At 40.4% G+C, this 16,962-nt stretch overlaps 1 protein-coding gene across 3 annotated transcripts in view; it reads left to right on the forward strand.

Annotated features, from left to right (window-relative positions):
• The window catches only part of Slf2 (SMC5-SMC6 complex localization factor 2), a 53,080-nt gene that overhangs the window by 22,312 nt on the left and 13,806 nt on the right, over nucleotides 1-16,962 (forward strand). For all 3 annotated transcript variants that reach the window (XM_036170415.1, XM_036170424.1, XM_036170433.1), the window contains 6 exons: nucleotides 3,728-3,803; nucleotides 5,068-5,209; nucleotides 12,359-12,461; nucleotides 12,859-13,035; nucleotides 14,851-14,948; nucleotides 16,038-16,125. In XM_036170415.1, coding sequence (XP_036026308.1) covers nucleotides 3,728-3,803; nucleotides 5,068-5,209; nucleotides 12,359-12,461; nucleotides 12,859-13,035; nucleotides 14,851-14,948; nucleotides 16,038-16,125 — 684 coding nt within the window. The remainder of the gene's footprint in view (nucleotides 1-3,727; nucleotides 3,804-5,067; nucleotides 5,210-12,358; nucleotides 12,462-12,858; nucleotides 13,036-14,850; nucleotides 14,949-16,037; nucleotides 16,126-16,962) is intronic.

Here is a 16,962-nt window from a genome sequence, read left to right on the forward strand (position 1 = left end):
AGATCCTGGCTTGATCATCTGGAACCTCCAAGCCCCACCCCCAGTGACACACTTCTTCCAACAGGCCACACCTCCAACAAGAGCACACCTCATAAGACTGCTGCTACTCCCTATGAGCCTATGGGGGCCATTTTCATTTAAACAACCATACATATGATCTAAGATATAGGGGAAAATATAGAATTTCTACTCTGGACTTTTGAGACCATGTCAAGGAATCTGATGTTTGGCAAAAATTAGACATTCTAGTATATTATTCTTTCAATTTTTCCATGTGGTTGGCATTTTTTAGTGTCAGCTGTGCCGGGTACTGGATGGAACACAAATGAATTCTGCATTCTAACATGGAAGAGATGGGGGCAGGGGATGTGAGTGTACAGTCATTTTTGTTGTTTTTTAGAGTCAAGTACTGTGGGGGAAAAAAGTTAGTAGGCTAAGATAGCTATGCAAAATATAAGAAGAAAGTTTTTTGTTGTTTTTTAATGGAAGGTGGTAAATGAGGTTTCTGGTTTTGGGTTTTTGAGACAGGGTTTCTCTGTGTAGCCCTGGCTGTCCTGGAACTTGCTCTGTAGACTATGCCAGCCTTGGACTCAGAGATACACCTGCCTCTGTCTCCCAAGTACGTGGGTTTAAAGGCATGCACTACCACCACCCTGCTGTCCTGTCCTTGAAGACAGCTAATCACTAATTACTATTCTTTCTTGTGTCTCTGGTGACAACTGAACATCTTTTTAAAGGTGCCTGGGGGAGTGGGGGTGAAAAAGAAGCCCTTCACTTTAGGGCTGGAGAGATGGCTCATAGGTTAAGAGCACTGGCTGCTCTTCCTAAGGTCTTGAGTTCAATTCCCAGCAACCACATGGTGGCTCACAACCGTCTGTAATGAGATCTGGTGCCCTCTTCTGGCCTGCAGGGATGCATGCAAACAGAAGAACACTATGCATAATAAATAAATAAATCTTTTTTTTTTTTTTAAGGTGCCTTAGTTGGGACTGGGGAGATGGCTTAGTGGGTAAAGTGCTTCTGAACCTAAGTTCAGATCCCAGCAGTCACATAAAAGCTGTGCACAGTTGTGCACATCTGTAATCCCAGCAGTGCCATGGGGTAGGTAGAGGCCAGTAAGTTGGGGGAGGGGGGTTGCTGACTACCCAATCTAGGGGAAATAGTGCACTTCAGGTTCAGTGAGAGACCCTATGGTCTCTCTTTAGTAGAATTTGAGCCTGAACAACATGAGACTGTCTCAAAAATATGAGTGAGTGCTGTTGCATGAGTGTAGGTGCAGTGTGACCACCCAGCTGTCCTGCCTCCATGCCTTCTCTACTGTACAAAGGTGATCCCTTAAAACTGTAAGCCAAGGAGAACCCTTCCTCCTTAAGAACAGTTAGAGAGTGGCTAGGTGTGATAGTGCCACCCGTACGCCTAGCACTTGGGAGATAGAAACAAGGTGATCAAGAGTTAAGGTCAATTTTAGATACATAGCTAGTTTGAGTACAGCTGGGGCTACTTAAGACCCAGAATCAAGTCCTTTCCCCTAATTAAAAATGTATATGTCTATTATTTATTTGTAACTTTAATTACTGACTTGTAATTTGACTTTCCTGTGTCTGGGCTTAAATGTAGAGGCCAGGGGTCAGCTTGGGATGTTGTTCCTTAAGCACCACCCACTTTGTTCTTTGAGAACAAGGCCCTCTGAAATGTGTATCTAATTAGTCTTAGCAATGAAAAACCAAGAGTCAAAATATCAGGGTAATAACCTGAAAGATCAGAAGCAGAGCAGCAGCCATTAGAGACATCTTACCTCTCTGAATCCTCAGCCCAAAGAGGGGCTGAGATCCTGTCTCCACCTCCCGAGTGCTGGGATTAAAGGCATGAGCCTCCCAAGTGCTGGGAGTAAAGCCACCACCCTGGCCTCTATGATTAACTAGTGGCTAGCTCTGCCCTCTGATCTCCAGGCAAGCTTTATTTGTCAGAACACAAACAGAATATCATACAACAGGTCTCTGGACTTGCTGGGTAGACTGGGCTACATGTCTAATGTCTTCCTTAGGATTTTATTGCTGTGAAGGGATACTATGGTCACAACTCTTATAAAAGAAAACATTTAATTAGGGCTGCCTTACAGTTCAGAGGTGTAGTCCATTATCATCATGGTGGGAGGCATGGCCACACACTGGAGGAGCTGAGAGTTCTATATCTGGATCAGCAAGTAGCAGGAAGGGAGAGACACTGGGCCTGGCTCACTTCTGAAACCTCATATCCCATCCCCCAGTGTCACACTTTCTCCAACAAGGCCACACCTCCTAATAGTGCCACTCCCCATGGACCTATGGGGCCATTTTCATTCAGACCATCATATCCAGCAAGCCTCGGGAATTAACCTCTCTGCCTCACTAGCACTGTGATCAAATGCATATAACAGTACTGGCACCTGGCTTGCTTTTTTTTTTTTTTTTAACACAGGTTCTGGTGATTGACTCAGGCCATCTTCTTGCACAGGAAACGTTTTAACAAATAACTATCTTCCCAGCCCTGTGTGATTTCTGCCTATGTCTTTTTCTTTATGGTTTGAGGGGTGGGAGTTAGAGGATGTATGTGGGCATGGGGGTGGGTGGGTGGATGTGTGCCTGCATGCCCTCATGTGTTGGCTAGGGGTTGACATGAGGGTCCTCAGTTGTTCTCTACTTTATTTTTTTGAGACAGAGTCTTCCACTGAACCTGGAGTTGACTTATTGACTAGTCTGTGTTGACCAGTGAGCTCCAAGGATCCTTTGTGTCTATTTCCCCAAAGCTGGGAATTGCAAATGCATGCCACCCTGCTGGAGAGATGGCTCAGTGGTTAAGGGCAGTAGTTCCTCTTCTAGAGGACCCAGATTAAATCCTCAGCACCTACATGGCAGCTCACAACTATCTAAACTCTAGCCCAGGGGATCTGATGCCCTCTTTTGGCCTCCATGGGACTTGTATGTGTGTGGTGAACAGATATAAAATCAGGCAAAACACATACACATAAAAGTAACAAAATACAAAAAAAAAAAAAAAAAAATGTACTCCATCCTTGGGTTTGTTTGTATTTTGAAATGAGTTCTCACTACATAACCATAGATGGTATGGAACTCTATGTAGACCGGGCTGACTTCAGAGATCCTGCCTTTGCTTCCCACATTCTGGGATTAAAAGTGCACTACCACACCCAACCATACTCGGGTTTTATGTATGCACTAAGGATAGAACTCAGGTCTTCACACTTGTTCACCAACATTTTAACAACTAAGTCATCTTCCCAGCCCTTTCTTTATGTTTAGTTTGGAACTGTGCTACATCCTAGAAAAGTAACTTTTTATGATTTCAAATGTTATTTACCTAATTACAAGTAGAAGTTGTAAAAATCAAGAACAAACACTAGAAACTAGGTAGCCTGTTAGCATGGAAAAAGACCTGACCTGAGACTAGACCTGTGTTGGCCCTGCATCCTGTGGCTCTGTTAATGAACATGTGTCCCGTCGGTAAGGTATTGGTCTGACTGTTTATACATGTAATGAGAACCCGTCTTAGCTGTCTGTGTCAGTAAAGTGCACATGACACTGCAGCTCAGGCTGGACTCACAGTCACAATTTTCTTGTCTTAGCCTCCTAAAGCTAGTATTAAGAACATTCTCCAGACTTCAGTAGCTTAACATGAGCCTAGCAAATACTAAACTCATGTTTTCTTAATTATTTTATGTTTTTGACAGATGATGTCAGTTCACACAAATTGTATTGTGTCTGTACAAATTTTAAGTACATTGATGGAAATAACCATTAGAAATGGTGAGTACATAAATTGATTTGTAGTATGTGCTGTTGCTTATTATATGATCACTTTCATATTGCTTGATGTTAGAATTGTGTTTTTGTTTTGATTTTTGCTGGTACTGGAGGTTAAATATGGGACCTCAAGAATGCTAAACAAGCACTCTACATGAACTATATATCCTAGCTCTAAAATTACTTTTTGGAATCACACTTTTTTATTTATTTATTTTTATTTTATGTGCATTGGTGTTTTGCCATGGGTGTCAAGTCCCCTGGAATTGGAATTATAGTTGTGAACTGCCGTGTGGGTGCTCTTAACCACTGAGCCATCTTTCTAACCCTGTAATCACACATCTTCAAAAAAGGAATGAAATACCACTCAAAAAACAAGTGTCTGATTTTCTATGTTCTTTGAGGGAAAAAAATCTCAGATCTTACAGATGACAACCCTTAATATTTAACGTGTGAGTTGTTTTATAGGGTCAGTAGAAATATTTGGAAGCTTATGTGTTAAATCACCCAATTAAAAATTATTATTTAGGGTTAGTTATTGTTACTGTTTGACAGTCTCTTGTAGCTGAGAGTATCTCAAACTAACTTTGTGACCTGGGCTAGCCTTGAACTCTAAATCCTGTCTCAACCTTCTGAGTACTAAGATTACAAGTATACACCTCTAGGCTTAGATTTAAACAACTGATTTTAATTTGATTATGAATTAACAGCAGGGTTGTGTTAATAGTGCGTTAAGGCAGATTGAAACCATCTAAGTGTGTGTTGCTTTCTCACCTTTGAAGGCCCTTTTAATACAAGAAAGATTGTGATTTCACCAATCACTTAATTTGAGGGATGAAGACTATGAGGCCACTGAAAATTATAAAGACTTCCAGTGTTAATGGTAGTTAGGATTTTAACCAGTGTTGTGTCTAATTGTTTGAAAACATGTTACTTCATTATAACTTACACTCTAATGGATCACTCAGATATTTTCTTTGTATTATTTAGTTCACAAAATCTGGTAAGTTATACTTTCTATGATGTACCTTAACTATATTGTTAACATTCTATAAGCAGCTATCATTTCTGTGAAGTCATTGTGATAAAAGTCAAGTATGGTGGCATATGCCTATAATCCCAGCATAGACTGTATAGTGAAACTTGTCTCAAAAAAAAGTGAACAAAGAAAAAATTATAATAATCTGCTTCACAGGTGGACTGTCACGCTGCAGTGTGCCTTTGTAGGTGAGTGGTTTGAATTAAAATCATTTCTTGTGTTAACCAGATACTTTCAGTGACTCACCAGTTTGGCCCTGGATCCCATCATTGTCTGATATAGCAGCTGTGTTTTTAAACATGGGCGTTGGTTTTGGATCTTTGTTTCCTCTGGAGACTCTTCAGCCAGACTTTAATGAAGACAATCTAATGTAAGTTTTCTTCTCATAGTAAACACCAAAAAGATCTTTTGGGGTTTTTTTGTTCCTTTGTTCGTTTTGTTTGTTTTGTTTTTTAGACAGTATCTTACTCTGTAGCCCTACCTGGCCTAGAATTTGCTATGTAGAACATGCTGACTGGCCTTGAACTAACAGAAATTCACCTTGCCTCTGCCTCCCAAGTGGCATGTGCCACCACACTGGGCTCAAAAAGAAGATATTTTAATAATATCCTTTCATTGTCATTATAATTGATTAATAAAGTCAGTATTCATTCTTGACTTAAATTCAAAGCTGGAATCAGTCTAGAAATACATTCTTAATATCTACCCTAATCTAGAAGTTGTCATCATGTTTAATGGGAAAATAATAGAAACATTCCTGTAAAGAGTTTTAACATTGGTTTACGGGCCAGCAAGATAGCTAATCAAGTAAAAGCATTTCTCGTGCAAGCCAGATAACTTCCCCTCAGTTCTGTCTTTGGGACACATTGTAGAAGGAAATAATTTGACTCCCCAAAGTTGACCTCTGACCTCTATACTAGGAACACCCAAACTCACACACCACCTACCCACCTATATACCCAACACCAATCCTCAATAAATTTAATTTTTAAAAAAATGTTATGCAGTTATTTATTGGGCAAAGCAGTTAGACAAGAGGTGGGGGAAACCATAAAAATTGGAAAGAACTTGGTAAAAAAAAAATAATTTTTTTTTATTATTTTTTTTTATTTTTTTTTTTAGAGCTGAGGATCGAAACCCAGGGACTTAGCGCTTGCTAGGCAAATGTTCTACCACTGAGCTAAATCCCCAACCCCCCCCCCAAAATAATAATAATTTGATAAATGATTCAGTCTATGCATCAAGGCCTAAGATCGACTGAAAAACTCTGATAAATAGATTTGTTATGGACACTGGAGAATAAAATTTATAAAGAGAAGCCAATAACCTCCAGGTATTTGATTAGTAACTAGTTAAAAGTAGGCCAAAAGAAAGGAATTTAGTGGGGCTGGAGAGGTGGCTCAGAAGTTAAGAGCACTGCCTGTTCTTCCAGAGGTCCTGAGTTCAATTCCCAGCAACCACATGGTGGCTCACAACCATCTATAATGAGATCTGGTGCCCTCTTCTAATGTGTAGGCATGCATGCAGATAGAACACTGTATACATAAATAAATAAATCTTTAAAAAAAAAAAGAAACAAAGGAATTTAGTGACAATGGGGGGAAATCTAGAAAATAAACGTAACTAGAAATGTGTGTATATAAATTAATAAAGAAAAAAAGACTGCCAGGCGGTGGTTGCGGTGCACGCCTGTAATCCCAGCACTCTGGAGGCAGAGGCAAGAGGATCTCTGAGTTCGAGACCAGCCTGGTCTACAGAGCTAGTCCAGGACAGGCTCCAAAGCTACAGAGAAACCCTGTCTCGGAAAAAAAAAAAAAAGAAGAAAAAAAAAGAAAAAAAGACTGTAAATGCAAAGTCTACTATGTACTCTAACGTGGAATTCTAGCCTAGGTGTTCAGATACAGGACTAAATGTCACCACAATTGTGGGAAGGAAGGAGCTGGACTATACAACTGAGTCAAAATTTACAAAAATCAGAAATATGAGGCAAAACTGGCCTTAATTATAGGAAAAGTTGGTTTTATATGTAAAGTAAAGCCTCCATGAGAGGAAATGTGAGTTTGATCATATTTTTGAAGTTTTTTGGTTTTTTTTTAATAATTTATTTTTACTTTATGTGCATTGGTGTTTTTCCTGCATGTGGATGTCAGGTCCCCTGTAACTGGAGTTACAGACAGTTGTGAGCTGCCATGAGGGTGCTGGGAATTTGCTCTTAACTGCTGAGACATCTCTCTAGCCCTGCATTTTTGAAGTCTTGATGACAATGATTTTATTTTATTTTATTGAGTGCTCTATCTGAATGTGTGACATTCAGACCCCACTATAGATAGTTGTGAGCCACCATGTGGTTGCTGGGAATTGAACTCAGGACCTCTGGCAGAGGAGACAGTGCTCTTAACCTCTGAGCCATCTCTCCAGCTCCAGCAATGATTGTTTTAAGTGGTGTCAAAGGAAACCTTCAGAGTGGAGGGGAAGAAAAAGCACGGTGGAGCACAGGTGGAGAAGAGCACGGCCTGGACTTCAAGTGTGCAAGACACACATCAGCAGCACGCCATGACAGGTGGGCAAAGGGAAGGACAGACGGCTGCAGACAGAAGAAGTCAGAGCAGTCCTTACAGTGGAGCACATACTCATGTCGGCTCGCTCATAAGAAAAATGCAAATTTGGTCCAAAACCAAATTTACTCCTACCATTCTCTTTTTACTGTGACCCCTTGTTACCTAGGTACACTTCATAGCGGAAAGTAATGCTGAATAGCAAAATTTTAGACATGCTCTAATACTTTAAATAGAAGAAACAATGCCTTCCTAGCTATCCAAAAATCCCCTTATATTATTAGAACATTCTGTTTGTGTTTTGAAACAGTAACTCTGGCTGTCCTAAACTTGACTCTTGACTCTGCCTCTGCCTCCTAACTTATAGGATTGCAGATATGTGCCACCACACCCAGACAACTCAATACCTCTTCCCACCACCCTCTAAACAGGGTTTCACTATGTGGGTCCTGGATGGCCTGGAACTTGTGTAAAATAGCTGGCCTTGAAGTCACAAGAATTCACCTGCCTCTGCTTCCCAAGTGCTGGGATCAAAGACATGCACCATTATCATACCCAACTATATACACATTTAAAAATATCTCATAGTTCTGAATGATATAAACAATTTAGGAGCTAGAGAGATGGCTTAGCAATAAAGAGTTTATGCTGCTCTTGTAGAGGATCCAAGTTTGGTTCCTATCACCCATGTTCCTTGATTCACAACTGCCTGTAACTCCAGCTCTAGGGGATCCAATCTCTCTCATCCCTATGACATATCTACACAAGGAAACACGCAACTAACAATAAATACATATGTATAAACATTTAAAATATCAACTACATTATTTTTGGTAAACTCAGTAGTACTTAGTAATTTTGTATGTTGTATGTACATGGAGTTTTTAATTGATTTTAGTAAGCATGCAAAGTGGTGGAATCAGATAATTGCATTAATACAAAAATGTTAATAATATTTATCAATATAATTTGAAGAGTTTTCAGGAGATAAGGTTCCTTGATTAAGAGCACTTGCTGCGGGGCTGGAGAGATGGCTCAGCAGTTTAGAGCACGGGCTGCTCTTCTAGAGGACCATGGTCCAATTCCCAGCACCCACATGGCAGCTCACAACTGTCTGTAATTCCAGTTCCTGGAGATTTGACACCCTCATATAGACATACATGCAGGCAAAACCCCAATGAACCCAGGTCCTTTGGAAGATCAACCAGTGCTCTTAACTGCTTGAGTCATCTCTCTAGCCCTAGCTCTCATCTCTTAAATTAACCCATTTATTTTAATCTATGGTGTATCCTGAGGTGTTACTTCTTCCATCTTGTACCTCCCGTTTCCTCTCCTTATCTCCTGGTGCCTCCCTCAGTGCCTTGATTCCTCCTCCTCTCTCTCTGTAAGGAAGTCCCACCTAGCTGTTGGCCATTTAGCTTTTTATTAAACCAGTCATAGTGACACATCTGTACACAGTGTAATCAAATATCTCACAACAGTAGTGTGAAGGAGCAAGCAGTGTGTTCAGAGAGGAGTGCCGAGTGCAGTGTGAAGCAGTGTGTTCAGGGAGGAGTGCCGAGTGCAGTGTGAAGCAGTGTGTTCAGGGAGGAGTGCCGAGTGCAGTGTGAAGCAGTGTGTTCAGGGAGGAGTGCCGAGTGCAGTGTGAAGCAGTGTGTTCAGAGAGGAGCTGGCAAAGACTGGCACCGTCTCAACTGACTTCCAGATGCACTGACTTAAACTCTGAATCCTGAGAACATTCTACCATTCTCAGTCAACATGCCAGTGTTTTCTTCCTTTGCCTGTCTCATAGCTACTCTTCCTTTATATGCTTAGTATCAGTTTAAGTCAGATCCTCTCTCCATGCCTAGCCTGCCAAACATCTTTTTTTCTAGCATTTCTTTGTCCAAGACTCTTCACCATTAGAAGAAATTTCTGTACTTTTATATAATATATTGAGTTTATAATTTTACTTACCTATTTTCTATTTTTCCCACTTTTCTCCCCACTGGAGACAAGGGTCACTATGTTACCTCCGTCTAGACTCAAACTAAGATCTTTCAGCTTAAACCTAAGAGCTGTGAAATACTGGGCCTCAGACCAATTTTCTATTTTGTTCTTTAGCCTTTTGTTCTTACTAAATTGATCTGTCTGTTATTTTTGCACATCATTGCATCACAGTTCAAAGCCTTTATATAGTACTTGCTGTGTGCCAGACACAGTTCAGGGTTTGACGTAGCATCTTAATATAGCTAACTACAACTATTACTAGTAAATCATTCCCATTTTACAAGTGAGTTGAGCACAGAAAGATGAAGTGATTTGCTGAAAGTTATGCCAAGAGGGAGCTAAGACCCACCAAGAAGCTACTTATAAAAAGAAAAAAATGGCCACCTGTGGTGGTTCATACCTGTAATCTCAGCACTTGGGAGGCTGAGGCAGGAAGATTGCTGTAAGTTCGCAAGTCTCACTTATGAGAAATAGTAATTTCTAGGCCAGCCATGGCCATAGTTACCCTGTTTTCTTTCTTTCGTTTTAGTTTGTTTGTTTGTTTGGGTTTTTTGTTTTGTTTTGTTTTTAGTTTTGTTTTCAAGACAAGGTTTCTCTGTGTGGTCCTAGGTGTCCTGGAATGTGCTCTGTAGACCAGGCTGGCCTCAAACTTAGAGATCTACTTGCTTCCCACGTGCTGGGATTAAAGGTATGCACCACCACCTCCCAGCTCTTGTTGTTGTTGTTGTTCTTAGGTTTTTTATTTTGGTTTGATTTTTGAGACAGGGTTTCTCTGGGTAGCCCTGGCTGTCCCGGAACTCATTTTGTAGATGAGGCTGGCCTTGAACTCACAGAGATCCTAGTGCTGGGATTAAAGGTGCGTGCCACCCAGCTCTTTTTTCTTTTTAAAGTAACTCTGGTGCCTTATGAGAGGCTAAGGCAGGAGGGTCACTGTAAATTAGCGGCTAGATTGGGCATAGTTCCAAGCTGGCCTGAACCACAGTGTGAGACCATCTCAAAAACAAAAACTGCTCCAAAGCCTAGGGAATATATCACAGAAGGGAGGACAGAAAGAGTGTGCAAGTTGAAGATTGGGAAGGAGGGCTGTGAAATCTTGTCTTCTGGGCATGATGTGGCTGTTGTACCTATAAGCTTTGCGGTGGTTACCTGCACAAGACTCATGATGTCCTGCCCCTTGAAAGCTGTAAGCAACATATAATTACAAGGAGAGCAGGATCATCTTACTCTTTGCCATGGCCACTAGTAACAGCCTTGCCCAGAAGTAAACCATCATGCTCATGTAAGAGCTCCCATCAAAGGTAATGGGGCACAAAAGAAAAAAGGAATTCCACATACAGGTCATGGAGGGATCTTCAAGGTACATTGCTAAGAGAAAACGGGAAGCTAGAGAACAGTACACATTATGACACTGTAGTAAAGTGGGTGCAGAGGGCCATCGTGAAAGGCAGAAAACACTATTCTGACACCAAATATATGGGTTTTCCACTGCAGCATAAAATGGGAGAGTTGTCTTTAACCACCACGCCATGTCCCCAGCTAGAGGTTCCATTTCACAAGGGTGGTAGAGAAGCTTGGTCATTTGATGATTAATTTGATCTCTAGCCCCTCAGTTAGTTACTGTGGTCTTCTTGAGTCACCTTATCTGCATGAAAGGAGTTTCAGCACTTAAGAGCTCTTGCTGGGACCTGGAAACAAAGACCAAATGTATGTCCTCAAAGCACAGACAGGGTCCTGTGTTCTTGTTTGCTTTCTAAGCACAGACAGGGTCCTGTGTTCTTGTTTGCTTTTTATGTGTAAGATGCTTGTGGAAGGAAGGACTAAAACCAATAGCAACCGTGGGAGGAGGATGCAAGTAGCAGTAGCTGGAAGAGTCCAGTTGGGAAGGCAAATCGTTTGATACATTGTGTTTTATTGGTTTTGTTTTGCTAAATGAATATTGTTGGGGTTTTGTTGTTTTAAGTAAAAATAAGTCTCAAAAGTCAAAATCAGGGTTGGGGATTTAGCTCAGTGGCAGAGCGCTTGCCTAGCAAATGCAAGGCCCTGGGTTCGATCCTCAGCTCAAAAAAAAGAAAAAGTCAAAATCAGAGGCTTCGGAGATTGCTCTGTGGTTAAGAGCACATACTGCTCTTATAGAAACCTGAGTTTAGTTCCCCATAATCCCATGCCTTCTTCTGGCCTCCATTGGCACTACACTCATGTGCACGAACTCATAAATACACACATAATTAAAAAATTTAAAAAACATGCATTTTTTTTCAAATGCTTAGAATTGGGGTGTGTGTGTGTGTGTGTGTGTGTGTGTGTGTGTGTGTGTGTATGTTTGTGGTGCACACACATAAGTGTACCTGTACCTACTCTGTGCATATACATGCAGAGGCCAGAGCAGGAGGTTGAGTATCTTCCTAGATGACTTCCCACCCAGTTGCCTTGAGACAAGCTCTTCTCACTGAACCAGAAGCTTACCCTTCACCTGGGCTGGCTAGTGAGCGCATGATATATTCCTGTTTCTATCTCCCAGTGCTAGAATTTCAGACACTTACAGGCATGCCTGGAATTGTGTGTGGTTGTTAGAGATTAGAACTCAGGTCTTCATGCTTGCATAGCACTGAGCCATCTCCTTAGCCTCTATAATTCTCTATATTAGTTTGGCAGTTTCTTTAGGTCACTCATAGGGCCTATAACAATCATCAGCTATTATTATATCAACCCTGTCTTACATAGCTTTCTGACATGGGAGCATTAAGGAAAGTAACTGTTTCAGATGGAAACTAAGCTGGATACAGTGGCATGCACCTATAAGCCCATCTTCTCAGGAGGCTGAGGCAGGCTGAGTGTAAGTTTGGGGCTGTGCAGCAGAGTGAGACCCTGACTTAAAGTAGTTGTTCAGAGTTTCCCACAGTGAGTGTTTATGCCTTCTTTCATACTGAGATTTCTCAGTGGTTCTGAAATAACATGCTTTATTCTCTTCTCAATAGTTTTGAAACACAGAAAACACTAGGGGGAAGAGGAAGTGAAGATTCATCTTGTAATCCCGTTTTTTCAACTCTTCCTGAGACCAACATTTTAAATGTAGTTAAGGTATGAAAGACTTTTTAGCAAAGAATCAGAACCAGTTTTGTGGTTCATTGTTTAAAATTCCACTGATTTCTTACCAAATGAAAGATCTTAGCAATTGTATTTCCATTATAAATGCATTTTTCTTTTAATATTAAGAACAAAAGGGGGACTTCAGGTCAGAATTTCACTGTTCAAGTGTTACAGTATAATTTAATTTTAGTTGCTGAAGCCAATCACTAATACTGAAAATGGAGTAGGAAATACTTACCCTTTCATTCCATTACTTGTGTTGCATTTCTTGCCTTCTCTAGACATCTGATACTTGTTATCTGTGTGGTCCTTTTATACTCTTGACAGAAGATTTAAAAAAAAAAAAAAACTCTTGAACTAATTTTTTTTCTTTGTGCATTTCTGGCAGTTTTTGGGCTTGTGTACATCTATACATCCAGAAGGTTACCAAGATCGAGAAATAATGTTGCTGATTTTAATGCTATTTAAAATGAGTTTGGAAAAAGAGCTGAAACAGATTCCATTAGTAGACTTTCAAAGCCTCCTGATAAATCTCATGAAAAACATCAGAGATTGGAACACAAAGGTAACATTTCTTAAAATTTAGGTGTTGTGCCAAGGATGACTGTGTGTGTGTACCTGTAATTCTAGCATTTATGAGTAAAGGCAGGAAGTTGAAGAGCTAATAATGTGGCTACAGGAGACCAGTCTACAGATAAATAAAGTTCTAAGCGTTGTACAGCATCACATTGTTTCATGTGCACTCAGAATTCAAAGATTCTATGCTCAATTAGTTTAACCATGGAAAGTAGCTGAGGAAGGCACTATTTGCTGGAACTCAGTAGCTGTCTTTTCAACATTTTATTGGAGATTTACTATGTCTGAGCATTTACACCTTTGCCTTTGCTGGACTTCCTTACCACTCGTGCAATTAGTGGATGAGCAAAAGAATACAGATGTGGTAACGTGACATTTCTGTAAGACAAATTGCTAAACGGTCCTATTAATAAAAAGCCCAGAGCCAGATATTGGGGTGAGATCAGAAAAGCAGAAAGAAATCAGCCATGTTCTTACCACTTGGAAATCCTCCGCCAAAGAGACCTACTTCCTATATGCCTTTCTGTTCTGCATCTCACTTCCTATCTCCACCCAGCTACATCACTTTCTGTCTGTACAGACCTCCAGACCTCTATGGTTAGTGCGGGGATTAAAGGTGTGTGTCACCATGCCTGGCTCTGTTCCCCAGTGTGGCCTTGAATTTACAGAGATCCAGATGGATATCTGCCTCCCAAATGCTAGGATTAAAGGCATGTGCTACCATTGCCTGACATCTATGTTTAATATAGTTGCTGGCTTTTTCCTCAGATCCGCTTTATTAGGGTGAACGATATTTTGGGGAACACAATATATCACCACACATTTCAGGTTGTAATCAAGTGTTGCAAATTATAAAGGGTGACCAGTATGGCAAAATTAGCACAGCAGGGCTGCAGTGATGTCGTCTGAGGCCTTCAAGGATAGTCTTTCTGAAATGACCTCTGAGCATAAATGACATGATAGTTATGCCTGCAGCTGGGATTGGGTTGAACTCAAATAGCTATGGGGGGCGGCTGAGCATGGGTAATTTTATTAGGCCTTTTGATAGTTAAATTTTAAACCATTTTTGATAGAAGTTTTTAAACTAGAGCTAGCAGGAGCATAATAAACTCTTTGAGTGCTGGATCGTGATGGCCCATGCCTTTAGCCCCAGCAGAAGCAGGCAGATCTCTATGAGTTTAAGGCCAGATTGGTCTACAGAGTGAGTTTTAGGACAGCTAAGGCTATCCAGAGAAACCCTATCTTGAAAACAAAAACAAAAATAACTAAACTGAGTAACTATCACCAAGCTCCAAAAATTATCAAAAGGTAATTCATCTTGTCTGATCAGAGTGCATACTTCCCATGCTCATCAGCTTATTTTGAAGCAGCTGTAGATTTTCAATATGATGGCTAGAGAGCTAAAGGATAGTTAGTGGTTTTGTACATGCCTAGCAAGTACAAGGCTGGGCTCCATAGCCAGAAGAAAACAGAAATTGTGTGTGTGTGTGTGTCTGTGTCTGTGTGTGTCTGTGTGTGTGTGTTGTTGTTGTACACACTTAGGGAAAATGGTATTTAAATACTTTATTCTTTCAAGAAAGACCAAGTTGCTTTCGAGTGTAGCAACAGCATGAGAGTGACATGAAATGCTAGTGTAAATATATAAATACAAATGCTGTTATGTGACCATTCTAGGGTGCTTTAAGAAAAAAAAAAACAGAATTTGTGTTATATGCATTCTAGTATGCTCTAAATGTCACGCACTTTCAAAACTTCAGAGTTCTGTTTTAGTGACTTCCATCAAGGGCTTGTTCTCTTTATTCAGGTACATGAACTCTGTGTGGGCATAAATGAACTCTCCAGTCATCCCCACAACCTTCTGTGGTTGGTACAGCTGGTCCCTAACTGGACATCTCGTGGAAGGTATTGTAAAGTGAAATAAACATCAAGATGTTTTACAATGCTGATGCTAGTTAAACGCTTTGGAGTTCTTACTGTGAAACAGGGTCTTACTATGTAGCCTCAAACTCACAAGTTTCCTGCCTTAGCCTCTCTTGAGGGTTAAGTTTACAGGGCTAGGCCACCACACCCAACTTGGAACTTTTGTTTCTATTCATCATTTTTTGAATGTTCTTTTATTTTTATTTTTTTTTGAGGAGAAAAGTGTAAGCTTGATTATGTTACTTAATTCAGAACATGACTGACTATTCTTGATTTTTATTTTTAGCTTATCAGATAAGTCAGTATAAGTACAGCTCAGTGGTTCTCAACCTTCCTAATGCTATGACACTTTAATACAGTTCCTCATATTTTGGTGACCCCCTACCATAAATTATTTTTGTTGCTACTTCACAACTAAATGGTTATGAATTATAAGATAAATATCTGTTGTGCAGAATATCTGATATATATATTACCCCTGTGAAAGGGTCATTTGAACCACTACCACCACCCTGCTACCAGCGGTTGAGAACAGCTGGTGTAGATGATATATAGCAAAAAATAATTTCCTTTTTTGGGTGGGTAGAGGTGAGACAGGGTTTCTCTATGTATCCCTGTCTGTTTTGGACCTCTCTGTAGACCAGGCTGACCTTGAACTCAGAGATCTGTTTGTCTCTGCCTCCCAAGTGCTGGGATTAAGGGCGTGTACTACCACAATCAGCTTTCTTTTCTACTTTTATGAGACAAAAAGGAGCTTAAACAGAGTCTGGAGCTCACTGTATAGGAGAGGGTGATCTTGAACTTCTGATCTTCCTGCTGAGCACTAGGATTACAGGCATGTACAGCCACACCAGTGCTTAGTGCTTGCTAGGTAAGCACTCTACCAACTGAACTATCCCCAGCTCTAGGCAGTTCTAACCTGGTGTGCACACATTTTACATTAACACCACTGCTCTGTAACAGTTGGTTTTTAAACAGCCCCAAGAGACTAAGGTTCCATTTGGCTCATTTGCTTGCTTTTCAAGTAGTGTTATTTAAACACATTGTAAAACTTTTCATTTCTAATTCCAGGCAACTGAGGCAGTGCCTCAGTCTAGTGATTATTTCAAAGCTTTTGGATGAAAAACACGAAGATATCCCTAATGCCAATAATCTTCAGGTATAAATACACCTTTTTTTTTCTAATAACTGAGAGAGTTGGTGAGATGTTGGGAGATTTGATGAATCCTAAATCAGAAGTCCTGATTTGCCAGACATGGTGGCTCATTCCTTTAATCCCAGCACTACGAAGGCAAGAAACCCTGTCTCAAAAAAACAAAGCAAAGTCCTGAGTAAACTCAGCTTTCAAGCATGATACAGTTGATGTAATCTTTTGCATTGTACCTAATAAAAGAAGAACCAGGTTATCAACTGTAAAATGGAGATGGTATAGCCTCTACCCTATAGGACAAGTATAGACAGATGAATTAATCTGTAAATAAACTTTTGAGAAAATCATAATGTGCTGTTAGCAGCTGTTACATTGAGAATTTATTCAATTTCCCAAGATTAACAGGATTAGAAATTGTGGTCACAGGATTAGAAATTGCAAAGCTATTAACCACATCTTATACCTATTTTAATAAAGTGGTCTTTGTGGATCATAGAACTTAATGTGGTTTGCCTCCAGTACTTGTTCAGTAGAGGTTATACCAATAGATATATATGAATATGTGTAAATATATCTTATAGGACACCACTCTGAGTTCTGATGACTTTGCAAACATTAATAACACTTATAGGGCTGTGGTGGTCTGAGTGTAACTGGCCCCCATAATCTCATGGAGTGTGGCACTATCAGGAGGTGTGGCTTTGTTGGTGTGGGTATGGCCTTGTTAATGAAAGTTTGTCATTGTGGAGGCAGGCTTTGAGGTTTCCTATGATCACGATACCGCCCGGTGTCTCAGTCAACTTCCTGTTGCCTTCTGATCAAGATGTATCTGGCATCATGTCTGCC

Source organism: Onychomys torridus, chromosome 1 (assembly GCF_903995425.1).
Source record: "Onychomys torridus chromosome 1, mOncTor1.1, whole genome shotgun sequence".
NCBI classification, from domain to species: domain Eukaryota; kingdom Metazoa; phylum Chordata; class Mammalia; order Rodentia; family Cricetidae; genus Onychomys; species Onychomys torridus.